This window comes from Enhydra lutris, unplaced genomic scaffold (assembly GCF_002288905.1).
Source record: "Enhydra lutris kenyoni isolate GAN:26980312 unplaced genomic scaffold, ASM228890v2 scaffoldscaffold37, whole genome shotgun sequence".
Taxonomy (NCBI): Eukaryota; Metazoa; Chordata; class Mammalia; order Carnivora; family Mustelidae; genus Enhydra; species Enhydra lutris.
The window spans coordinates 8,086,915-8,099,979 of record NW_019154121.1 but is presented as its reverse complement, the minus strand read 5'-3'; the positions used below and the strand labels follow the sequence as shown (position 1 = coordinate 8,099,979).

At 38.9% G+C, this 13,065-nt stretch overlaps 1 protein-coding gene across 2 annotated transcripts in view; it reads right to left on the bottom strand.

Moving 5' to 3' along the window:
- Positions 1 to 1,385: 1,385 nt before the first annotated feature.
- The window catches only part of LOC111154526 (solute carrier family 36 member 4), a 36,339-nt gene continuing 24,659 nt past the window's right edge, over positions 1,386 to 13,065 (bottom strand). Inside the window, exons 9-10 of one of the 2 annotated variants that reach the window (XM_022514183.1) lie at positions 8,127 to 8,296; positions 1,386 to 3,997 (exon numbers count right to left, since the gene is read on the bottom strand). In XM_022514183.1, coding sequence (XP_022369891.1) covers positions 3,690 to 3,997; positions 8,127 to 8,296 — 478 coding nt within the window. In that variant the 3' untranslated portion in view covers positions 1,386 to 3,689. The remainder of the gene's footprint in view (positions 3,998 to 8,126; positions 8,297 to 13,065) is intronic. The other variant, XM_022514184.1, reaches the window with a different exon arrangement.

The window sequence follows — 13,065 nt, the reverse complement described above, 5'->3', positions numbered from 1 at the left end:
AGCATTTACTTTCCTAACTGTTATCAATAAAACGCTAATGGAATCATTTTGGGAGTGATCTTTCAACAATCATTTTTCGGTCCCAGTTTAAATGGTATGTTAATATCAGTATCCAATTCACATGGATTACTGGTGTGTGTGTGTGTGTGTGTGTGTGTGTGGGTGTGTACGCATGCATAAGAACTAGCTAATTTTAATATGGCATTTCAAGAATGAGAATAAGTCGTCATTTCATTTATCATAGGGTAATAGCACTTCCAGTCATTTCTTCAGCATGTTTTCTCATCTCCTAGGTGAAAACCAACCACTTTTATTAAGGCGTTTAGCTGAGTAAGCACTAGGGGCATAAAGAAGATTATCCATAATAGTGCCAAAGTCTTAACTATTATAGTCAGCCATTTAGTGTCAGGAAGGTTCTTGTTACACCTTTTAGATCGAAGTTCTCAGATTTTCTTACGAAGGGGAACCTAGTTCAGCTGAAATGAACAAGACACACTCATTTAAAGAAAAACAAAACTCATTTTACATGATCAATGGTCTGTGTATTTACCAAATTGTATTCCTCAACAGAAAATACCCATTGGGCCACCCATCTGCTGCAGCTAGATGTGGCCCTAATGCGGAACTTTAATTCACAGTCCCATTAATATTTTTATAGTGCTTTGCAGGTAGACAGCTTTCCTGTAACTATTCTGAAAATACTGAATGAAATTCGGCCCTATTAGGAAATTTACAACATGCACATTGCATAAAATGCTTATAAAAACATTCAGTGCGTTGCCTACATGAGAGGCAAAAATGGTTTTAAGAAAGGAGAATCCAGCAAGGAGAGAATTAAAACATCACGTGGCACTGGCTGATCCCGTATCCTTTTTTAGTCGATAACATCATACAAATTGGTCTTTCACCAAGGAAAAACCCTAGTTCTTATTTAATTGTGGAGAGATCTGACCAGGTGGGGAAAAGAAGATCCTCTGATAAAAAAAAAATTCGAGAACCAGTGTTTTGACAAGTTGACTCAAACTGGTGACACGGTTTTGAAGGTCAGGGACTAATGATAACTGACTTAGGACAGAGGTCAGCAGAGGTCAATGAAGCTTTCCTTTCCCTCCCCCATGTCAGTGGTAGAAAAGGCTCTCAGGCACCCGATCCACTTTCAAAGAAGAGGGCTCTTGATGGTGCCAGATGAAACACAGCAGTCGTCCGAGCCATAATGTAACGGACCAAGATACCAGACACAAAGTTTGACAGGTGCAATCGTTCTCATTTTTCCAGGCCCCAAAATAAAAGCAACAGCTGGCCCCATCAAAATATCTTCTCCCAAAATCTTTAAAAAAAGTTGTGACTCATTAAAACTAAATTTTTCAGAGGAAAAATATTGCCACTGATTTTTTTCCCCAAATAAAATACATCATCAAAAACCCTTAAGTAAGGGCGCATTTATGCTTTACACCTAAACAGCTTCTTGTTAAGGATTAAGACTAGTCTCTACCGGTTTTAGCCCCTACTTTCACCATTTCCACTTTTCCCTGGTATTTAAAGTGTCGATGAGTAAGGGGACTAAGTACCGGCTGTGGATGCGGCACCCGCGGCATAAGGAAGCCTGGCTGATGGTGCGCTCAATGTTTCGTTCATGCTCAATCTCGAATTTATTTATTGCTAGGATCAACTATTCAGAATTTATTGAATTTGATGAATTAATAAGGAAAATAAACAGGTCAAAGTATAAAAATAAAATTTCACGCACAGACTAGAAATATCTGAGGACAGCTGACAAAACAATAGTGCTTTCTATTAAATAATGGTTTTCAAGTCATTTTATACCAGGTTACACATTTAAAAAAATCCTAATTTATTCTTAGAAACACGATTATATCACAGTTTCAATGATGATTACTCTTCCTATAACTTCTTCCACATTCTCTCAGTATGACTAAAAGCTCAATAGAACAGATTTGGTATAAAAGTATCACAAACAATTATTGGTGACATCTAATGTAAATGTTTAAAAAAAGTTTGATTCTTATGAATTTGTACAAAAATAAAGCTTCTGATATTTTGTTAGAATTGTATCTGATGACTCATTAATGATGCAAAGCAAAAAATACTTAAACTAAGTTAACATTTACATATAAAAATATAGAATACATACACTACAGTGATCTTGATGATATATTACAAATTAAGAGTCCCATCAGCCTGATTAAAAAGTTCAACATCTTTGAAAGTATGAGTTTTTTAAAAAGTCAAGATTCTTCATGTTTTAAAAGTAAAATTTTTTCATTTTTCAAGTCAACTGAGCCTGTTTTGGTTAATAACCGGGCTTGACGAATCTGGGGCAATAAAAGGCATTTCTTTGGAAGAAACCTGGAGTGTCTCAAGATTTAGTAATCTATCACTGCCTTGATTTTTCCTCAGCATACATTTCTTTATAGTCTTTTTTTTTATTCTGCCCATTCAGATCAGTAAAAGGCCACAGGGCTGGAAGGAATACACAAATCCTGTATTTTGTCAGATACCTATGTTCTGCTATTGAGAAAGACGGTGTATACAAAACCCAAAGAGGGAGGAACTAATACGGAGAGTCCGAGCCAGAGAGTACTGGGTACCTTCTACCAGCCAGCAGTTAAACCAGCATGTGGTTTCTCTTTAAAAAACAAAACAAACAAACAAAACAAAAACTTCCTTCTCTTGTTGGGATTTATATGGCTGTAACACAGGCTTTCTAGAGTTCTCTGATCCTTATGGTCAGGTCACACAGAGTACAGAGATCCCTGGTTTTCCGAGTAGTAAAATATAACTAAATAGATGCAACACTAATGGCTAAACTGGACCTCATTTATTCTTTTTCCCGGATGTGATGCAAAAAACAAAAAATCCTAGATTGGGGATCAAAAGATCACGTTCTCTTGCTTGACCTCAAAGCTGAGTGGTCTTGACCAAGTTACCTGAACCTTTCTAGGCATTAATTTCCTTAGATAGGAAATAAGGGAATTATGCTGGATAGCCCTTAAAGTCTCTTTCACATCTGACTGAGACACAGAGTCGAGACCTCACACAGTGCCTCAGAGTTTTCGTCGTGCAGATCAACGACCATCAGAGAATCATGCAGCATAATTCCGGTTGTAGGGACTTCTGATGCTTACATCAGGGTTAATGAGTTTTCCATCCTTCCAGGGACAAATCATCAAGTATTTGGCTCTCTAGTAAAAACGTGATTAAGACATTTTTACATTATACACAAAGTACACTTTGATATTCACCGAGATAGTGAGAAGACTTTGTTAAGTAGGTCCTTCTTTGATTCTCTTATTGTTAGAATCCTGTTCCCTCCTCAACTGGGTGGGGAAAGAGGAGCATGGGTCAAAAAGAGAATCTTGGTTAGAGTATTTCTGATTGAATGAAGAATAGTGGAAGTCTTTTTATTCTTGAATTTTTCTACATTTTAATTTTAAAAATTTTCAAAACTAAATATTTTGAAATTATTGCAAATACTTAAAACCAATAATCTGTCATGATTTACCACTATCAGTAAAGAACTATAGTTTACTACTAAAATGCCATTATTGTACCAAAAGAAAAGAAAATTTGGATCTATTTATAAGCTCACTGCAATGTATTCTACTAGTTCTTATTGGTATCATTTCCAGAGTCAAGAGAAAAGGAGAAGATTCACAGTTCCGTTTCCACTATTTCAAACCAGATGTAAAGCATGTTGAATTCAAAGTTAGAGAAGGATTTTGTGGAGCGCCCGCTGTAACTTTAGGAGTAGGATAAATGATTTCTTCAACAGTTACATATGTACCTAAGAAGAAACCAACAACTCCAGTGAACGCTATGGAAATATTTTTCAGGATCATCCATATATTATAGTGTTCCTTAGAAAATGTAAGAATTTCAACCAGAGGTGGTAGGATCAGGGCCAACGTGCTGCTGCTCACAGCTCCAACAAAGGAAATCACAATGTCCAAACGAGGAATCAGAATCGCTCCAGCACCTAGAAAAAGAAAATACATATAATCCTTAATTAAATACCTAATATTTAAATGAAAACTAAATGCAGACAGTGGGTATGATAACTCTACTTTCTTTTGTTAACTTTTCTGAGTTATTTCCAGATGAAATTAAAAAAAAAAAAAAAAAGTACCACTACTTCTGACCGATTTTCTTCCAAACTACTGGCAAGCTTTCTCAAAAGCTCTGATCTCGTACTTTCTTAGTCCTACTTACCCTTCTCTTGCTGAAGGTATCAACAGAGGATATGTGAAAACTAAGACTCAGATTCCTTTCTCCAACGTCACTGATCAACTTGCTCAGGGTTTGGAGTGGCCACCAGAAATAACGCTAGAGTCTGCTCACGGGCAGGCTATGTCAGCTATGCCCTCCCCTGCCCCGCTCCCCCCCCCCCAACAAACGGTGAGGATTCTGTCACCACAGTTCTCGCTTTGAGGACTCCATTGACATGTGCATTGGCTCTCCCTAACTTGTCTCCTAAAGCTATCATCTCCCCTCTGATCTTTTTATCCCTCTCTTTTTAAGATTTTTATTTATTTTTAGAGAGAGGGAGAGAGAGAGAGACTGTGCGCATGCGTCCGTGAGCGGGGGAGGGGCAGAGGGAAAGAAACTCAAGCAGGCTCCCAAATGAGCGTGAAGTCCAATGTGGGACTCGATCTCAAGACCCTGAGATCATGACCTGAGCCAAAATAAAGAGTTGGGCGCTCAACCGACTAAGCCACTCAGGGGCCCCATCCCTCTCTTTTTATTCCTAAGTTTACATACTTTTGCTTTCCTCATTTCTAGCCTCTTTGTCTCTTGCTGAACTTTCCTGGTGTATATATAATTTAACTTGGGCTCTGGAATGAACGCTTCCATTTCCACTTCTTTATTTTTAGGTTATGGGTTTTTTCCTTCCCCTATATTCTTTTTGTGGCCTCAATGTTTTCCAGGAGGATGTGGTATTAATCTGGAACTACTAGGTTTCTTGGAAGTACTTGTTATTTATTTAATTTCTTTTGAGAGCTAAAATGCTAAAAATTATTTTGAAATGATAAACCTAGCCTCACACCTAGAGGACTGAAGTGCGGCAAACTTTCCTAAATAAGACACATGACTTTGAAGGAGTTGCAGCTCTAAACTGGAAATGCTTGATAAAGTGGATTCCCTGTTGAATAGATGCTTGCCACATTCTTGTATCGTGTTTCTCCAGGGAACCATAATTGTAACTCCCAAACAAAACTAGGACCTTTCAAATTTCATGGACAACATCCATTTCTGAGAGGCCGCCATAGCAAGTCAATCCCTGCGAGTCTGACCCATCTTCCCAAGCTTTTGAGTCCTACTAAGAGGATAGTTTGAAAGGATGATTCAAATGCTAACTAAAGAAAAGGTGTAATGAATATAATGCAGGCTGATGAGCTCAGGACTCTGAACAGCAGTACTACAAACTTGCATTCAGTGTTTGGAGAGGGCTGTGGAACACTGCAAGATACCCGAGCTTCACATCCACCTGGGCCTCCACTCTCACTGCCAGTGTCACACAGCCTGCTCTGTGGACACAACGGTCCCACCGGCTGTCCACACAGGCATCCGTCAGGAGCCTGCCCCCAAGCTTATCAAGGGCCCCCAGGGCAGATAAAAAACAGTCCCGTCCTGCATGTCGGCTGGCTTTGACTTTAATTGGGAAACACGAGCCCAAGATTCCAAAGAAGGTCGGCGTCTGGCGACACGTCCCAGTGAAGCACAAGGGGATACTCCTCGCTTTGTGTTCTCTTCGTCCAAAGCGTGCTGAAACTATAACCCTCATATACCACCGAATAACTTTTAACTATTTCTTTTTAATTTTTTCAGTGTTCCAAGATTCATTGTTTATGCACCACACTCAGTGCTCCATGCAATACGTGCCCTCAATACCCACCACCAGGCTCACCCAACACCCCACTCTCTCCCCTCCAAAACCCTCAGTTTATTTCTCAGAGTCCGCAGTCTCTCATGGTTCGTCTCCCCCTCCGATTTCCCCCAACTCACTTCTCCTCTCCATCTCCCCAGGTCCTCCGTGTTATTCCTTATGCTCCACAAATAAATGAAACCAAATGATAATTGACTCTCTCTGCTTGACTTATTTCACTCAGCATAATCTCCTCCAGTCCCATCCATGTTGATATAAAAGTGGGGTATTCATCCTTTCTGATGGAGGCGTAATACTGCATTGTAATATATATGGACCATATCTTCTTTATCCATTCATCTGTTGAAGGGCATCTTGGCTCTTTCCAGAGTTTGGCACCTGTGGCCATTGCTGCTATGAACACTGGGGGTACAGATGGCCCTTCTTTTCACTACATCTGTATCTCTCTTGGGTAAATACGCAGTAGTACAATTGCAGGGTCATAGAGTAGCTCTATTTTTAATTTCTTAAGTATTTTTAAGTAAAAGAGAGAAGCAGGGGGCACCTAGGTGGCTCAGTCATTAAACATCTGCCTTTGACTCAGATCATGGTCCCAGGGTCCTGGGATAAAGCCCCGTGTCCGGCCGTCTGTTCGGCAGGAAGCCTGCTTCTCCCTCTCCCAACCCCTGCTTGTGTTCTCTCTCTCACTGTGTCACTGTCAAATAAATGAATAAAATCTTAAAAAAAAAAAAAAAAAAAGAGGGAGAGAGAGAGAAGTGGCAAAGAAACACTGGCCATTCTGTGTGACACGGACTCAGCTCCTGAGGAGAGCCCCCAGGCTTCTAGACTCCTGGTAGCAGACGTGCAGACAGCACTTCGACGTAACAATGGCGGCCAGTGCACAGAAATGGGTGAAGTTACTGAACTATCAGAAGTTATTAAATCCCTGTAACATTTTCTTCAAGCTCCTTCAAGTGAACTTCAGTTACTAATTTTCAAAGGAGACACACTTTCAGAATAGAACAGTTTTACATCTAGATAAAAGGACTCATACTGATATCAGCCTTTTTATTTAGTACAGTTGTCAAAATTCAATAAAAACAATGAGTAAGAAGTATTTCAAAAAGTCATAAAGTGACTTTTTCCTACTGAATGTTTTCTTAGTCATCAGAGTATCGGCTCATTGACTTCACTCCTCATTATGATTTATCTTATTGTTGCTAAAATTCATTTAAATGATTACTTTGGAAAAAAGGTCTCATTTACTTTTCCCAGCTTTTTCTTTAGATCTAGGCATAAGTTCCACCCCAAGCTGCTCACTGAAATTTACAGTTGCCCCGAATTTCTAACTCTCTCATTCTCTCGCCTTGATTGGGCCAAGATGGTTACTCGTATCTTCCACGGAAAGCTGACCCATTTCCAGTGGTCCCTGGTTATCACTCTAGGTAATCGTCAGTTCAGTATTAGGATCATCTTATACTTTTGGTTACAACAATAATGGTGACAATTATAACTGCTGGCTACTTTGTTAATATTCTTAAACCCTACAAAATATGCCATAAAAGGAAGTCTTTCTTCATTCCACAGTTGAAAAAAGAGGAGCTTACAGATGGTAGGGAACTTGTCTAAAGACACCAGCAGGTAACTGGTAGGTGTGAACTGTCAGATCAGTGTGGCCCCAAAATGCACACTATTTCCCACTGTACCAAAATCAAGCTGCTTCTCCACAGGTCTCCATGATTACTGCTCCCTGGTGAGGCATTTTATAACGTGAAACCTTAGGAGGAGATTACACACATTCCTTCAAATAGTAAGTAAAATTAGCCACTGAAATTATTAAAGACCAAAACAAAACAAAACCCATTTCTATAGGTAGTCATGGAGATTTAAGCAGTTAAATATACAAAAGTTAGCAGAAATAAAAAACCTGAGGAAAACTAGAACCAAAGTAAAATGTCTATCAACAATATAAGAGTCCCTTATGCATCTGATTTAAATATACTTATATTTTTAACCACTGATGCATTTTCAAAATAATCTGATTAGTTCTTTTAAAGGTAACAGGATCTGCTCTATGTTTTTCTTCTACAGTAGTAGAATAACAGAATTTTAACTCAAAAAGTATCTCAGCAATGTAAACAAAACTGATTTTAAAATATTAAAAAATATACTTTAAGTAGATTCATTATATGACACTCAACAAGAAAAACTGATGATGCTGTAAATGTGTAGTAATACTTACACGTAATAGCAACCAAGAAGGACCTTATGGCAAATTCACAGATTTGTTTCCATTTAGCATGAAATTTGGATGTGATCATAGGGATAATGATCTCTGCCGGAACGTAGAACTGAATTGAATATGTCACAAAGATGCCAAAGGAATATAGAATTTTCACTGACTGATACAACCTGATAAAAAAAATTTCAAAATTCAGTCATTCTTTTTTTCCCCAGATTTACTGAGGTACAACAGGCAACACCGTTAAACAGGTAAAGTGTACAACATAGTATTAAATATACACTGTGACAGGGTTCCCACTATTGAGTTAATTAACACATCTATCACCTCACACGTTTGCTTTTTTTTTTCTCTTTTTGGTGAGAACACTGATTCTACTCAGTGAATTTCAGTTATATGCTATACTGTTACCAACTGTGGTCACCACATTATACATCAGATTCTTAAAATTTCTTCATCTTACCACTAAAAGTTTGTACCCTTCTAGCAAACTCTCCTCGTTTTCCTCACTCACCAGCCCCCTAGCAACCATTAATTGACTCTGTTTATGTGAGAGAGAGAGATATATATTTCACATAAAGTCAATGTGAGATCGACTGTGTGTGTGTGTGTGTGTGTGTGTGTGTGTGTGTTCTTTTTTTAACTTTAGGGACATGACACAGAGAAAGAGATAGGGAGAGAAAAAGCACAAGTAGGGGGAGCAGCAGGCAGATGGAGAGGGAGAAGCAGGTTCCCCGTTGAGCAGGGAGGCCGATGTGGGGCTCGATCCCAGGGCCCTAGGGTCATGACCTGAGCTAAAGGCAGACTGCTTTTTTAAAAGACTGAGCCACCCAGGTGCCCCACATATTTTTTAATTAATCAATTTTTTAAAAAATGTATTTATTCTAGAGAGAGAAAACATATGTTGAGTGAGCAGGGGGAGGGGCTGAGAGAGAGAGCGAATCCTCAACCAGAGGCCCTGTTGAGTACAGATCCTGACGGGGGGCTCGATCCTGGGATTCTGAGATCGTGACCTGAGCTGAAATCAAGAGCCAGCCACTTAACCGACTGACCCACCCAGGCACCCCATATGTATTTTTTTAGATTCCACTTATGAGTAATGCCACACAGTTTTGTCTTTTCTTTCTTTGCCTGGATTATTTCACGTAACATAATGGCTTCCAGGTTCATCTACACTGTTGTCTTTTTTAAAAAAAAATTTTATTATTTGACAGAGAAAGAAACAGCAACAGAGGGAAAACAAGCAGGTGGAGTGGGGGAGGGGGAAGCAGACTCCCCGCTGAGCAGGGAGCCCAATGCAGGGCTCAATCCCAGAACCCTGGGATCATGACCTAAGCTGAAGGCAGATGCTTAATGACCCAGCCACCCAGGCGCCCCTACACTATGGTCTTGACATGAATCTGGCTTTCTTCTTTTTATCTTTAATGTTAACATAGGTTAAGAAATCCAACACAAACATAGGCCAGTATCTTACTAATTAGATGATTAAAAAAAAAAAAAAAGGCCAGCTTGTCTCTACCGAATTTCTAGATGACTGGTGGACAGTTCATTTTGACAAGCCCAGAGGGCTTAAATGTGGCAATGCAAAGGTTTGGGAATATTGCTGCAAAGATTTCATTTTAGGCTAACCCAGTGTTCTAAAGGCTAGGCTGTGTCCCATGAAGAATCAATGTTTTCTCAACTTTCTTTTAAAAACTAGGCATACTACTGGGGCGCCTGGGTGGCTCAGTGGGTTAAAGCCTCTACCTTCAGCTCAGGTCATGATCCCAGAGTCCTGGGATCAAGCCCCACATTGGGCTCTCTGCTCAGCAGGGAGCCTGCTTCCTCCTCTCTCTCTGCCTGCCTCTCTGCCTACTTGTAATCTCTGTCTGTCAAATACTAAATAAAATCTTAAAAAAAAAAAAAAACTAGGCATACTATTACATCTTTGATAACTTACTGATCTATATATAGAAGAAAACTTCACATCAAACTCTGAGTTACAGTTCTTAAAAAACTTGGTAGGTATGTCATTAGTTGCAGAAATACCATCACTCTTAGGTCCAAAAGGAGGGCATTTAAATGGTTTCAACTTAAAGAGTTCTCCAGATTATATAGGAAATCCATCTATGTTAAATTTGCATTAGTAGGGAAATAAAGTTTGTTAGTTGGGTTGATGCCCAGTGCTTCAAAACAGCATAGCAACGTTCAGTTTTACAAATATCTTTAGATTTCTACATTGTAGATAGTCTCTTGTCAAAATCAGTACCCACGTCTGGATAGAGTCTTTGGTTAACTTCCTTTTGTCTGGCTTTTTAAATGTTGATAGTGGCACAGAGAGAAAGTGCAGTATCAGAGGACTCAGATTATAGAAACTATTCTCCTGAGTTACAGACAATAAAACTGTTTTGTTTTTTGAAATTTCGAATATTTTACAACAGTTAAAATAGAAAACCCAAAACAACTGGAGAGGAGACTGAGGATGGAACACGCCGCAGCGTTAGGGGTACTGGTTAACACCCATGTCCTCTTGAGGCAGAGTCATCCCTGACAGTCCCAGTCTTCCGTGTGAGAGTCCTGCTTTTCCACCCGCAAGGCCCATCTATGCAAGGGAAGAGTGTTTCTTAGGAAAAAAATGCAGTCCTTTTAAAGAGAGATGAAATAGTCCACTTTTGGTAGAGAAAGGCCTCAACATTTAATTAGACTTTAAGCTTATTTCTGATGTCTTAAGATTTTCAGTAGCAAAGATTATAAACAGTTCTCTAAACCGTGGCCACGCGGGAAGGAATTCTGTAAGTGTCCTCCTATGATACATGCGTCAGAGGAGTGAGTAAGAGAGGAGTAAGAAAGGAAAAGTCAGAAGAGTGAGTAAGTGAGTAAGAAAGGAAAAGAAGTTGAATAGAAATAGATTCGAAAATACTATAAACATAATTACAGAAAGAAGGAACTCCTCAGGGCTAGCAACAATAAAATCTTAATTTTTAAAACAATTTCAGGATATATTTCTCAGCTTGAGGCTTAAAGTTTAAATATAAACGGTCAGTTATTGCAATGCACAAAACAACTGAAAGACTCCTGCCTCATATACTGATATGTAACAGCAGACAATTAAATGAATATTTTTATCAGTTTATTATTTGAACATTCTTTTTGTTGTTTATTTGTTATTATTTGAACATTCCTAATTATCTTTTAACATATATTTTAACTTACATGTTTTTCAATATGGTTAACAATATATTTAAAAATACATCATTATGCATGTAGGTATAATTACTTTTCTATTGATTTAAAACAAGTTATACAGAATAAGAATTTGGTTATTACTAACACAAGTCAGTAAGATTATGTATTACACAGAGAACAAATGAGAAATAAAATGGTATGAGACTTTTAAAAGCTAATATACATGCTATTTATCAACAAAGAAGAGTAATAAAGATGTTTAAGAAAAGCATTGCAGTCTATTAAAATCAACTGTTCTATTCTGACTTCTCTGTTTTAAGAATACTAGTTTCATCTATATTTTCGATCCCTCTGTTTTTCTCTAATCAGGTTTTCTATAGGTATTATCAACCTTGGTTCTCCTTTTGGTGTGAAGCAGGCATCTATGTACTGTTTTAGAAATGAAGAGTTGAAAGAAGATCTACCCTGTAAACTCTCTCTCCAAAGGATAAAACACCTTCTTAAAGTCACAAGAATTTATTTTGAAGATATAGAACATAAATAACTTTTAAGTAACATCTAATGCACATTAAAAAGCATTCTAAAATTCATTGCCAAAGGGTTTTTTTTTTAAGATTTTATTTATTTATCTGACAGAGAGATAGAGCCAGAGAGCACAAGTGGAGGTGGGTGGGTAGGAGGGGGATGGCAGAGGGACAGGGAGAAGGCGGCTCCCCGCTGATCAGGGAGCCCAATGTGGGGCTGGGTCCCAGGACCTTGGGATCATGACCTGAGCTGAAGGCAGACGTTTAACCAACTGAGCCACCCAGGCATCTGCTGTACTTTTCACTATGTTTTAGATTTTATTTATTTATTTTAGGTGGGGAGGAGCAGCGGGAGAGGGAGAGGGAGGGAGTAGACTCCATGCTGAGTATGGAGCTGGACATAGGGCTCAATCTCTTGACCCTGAGATCACGACCTAAGCTGAAACCAAGAGTTAGCTGCTTAACCAATTGAGCCACCTAGGCGGCCCCTAATAAAACAATACTTAATCTAAATGTACAGATATGAATATCTTACAAAATTTTTTAAAGCCAATCTGGGAAGAAAGCTGCTGATTCTCCTCTCAAGGTTGAATACAACAGCTACTCTTGGAAAGACTGGTAACTCAACTTGCCCTCTTAGACCCTTCATGATACTCACATTAAAACTCTTGAGCTTAGTTCTGTTAAGAAGGAGTCTGTCTGAGGCCTAGCCATAATGCTTACCAAGAAGCTCACCTCATTCTAAGCTGAAAAATACCACCATAAGCGTTATCTAGTATTCACAACTAGACTGACGGCTGTGACCCACTCAACTTGTGCAGCATGTTTGCCGGACTCTACGTACTGTGATGAAGAGATTCTCACCTGTTCACCGCTGTCTGTCTAGTGCCTGCAGCAAGCACATAAAAGGCATACGATAAATACCTGCTAGATGCCTTTCATTCTGAATTTAATATAATAAAGAACAGTCATTCTGAGAGAAGAGTCAGAGGCAGTTTGGCCCAGGATTCCCAGTCACAGGCAACTTTAATACTGGGAGGAGATAATTAAGTCTGCCCTAGAATTTTGAGACCCATGAAAACAAAAGTTTAATGAGAAAAAACAAAGAAACAAACAGAATTTGTCAGGGAGAGGACAAAGGGAATAGTCCAAGAGATAGGAACCTTATTTTTCCAGTTTCCTTAAATTTCTCTTCCTGCTTTTTTATTGTACCTCTTGGCAAGTCTGTTCTTGCCCAAATATTTTCATTT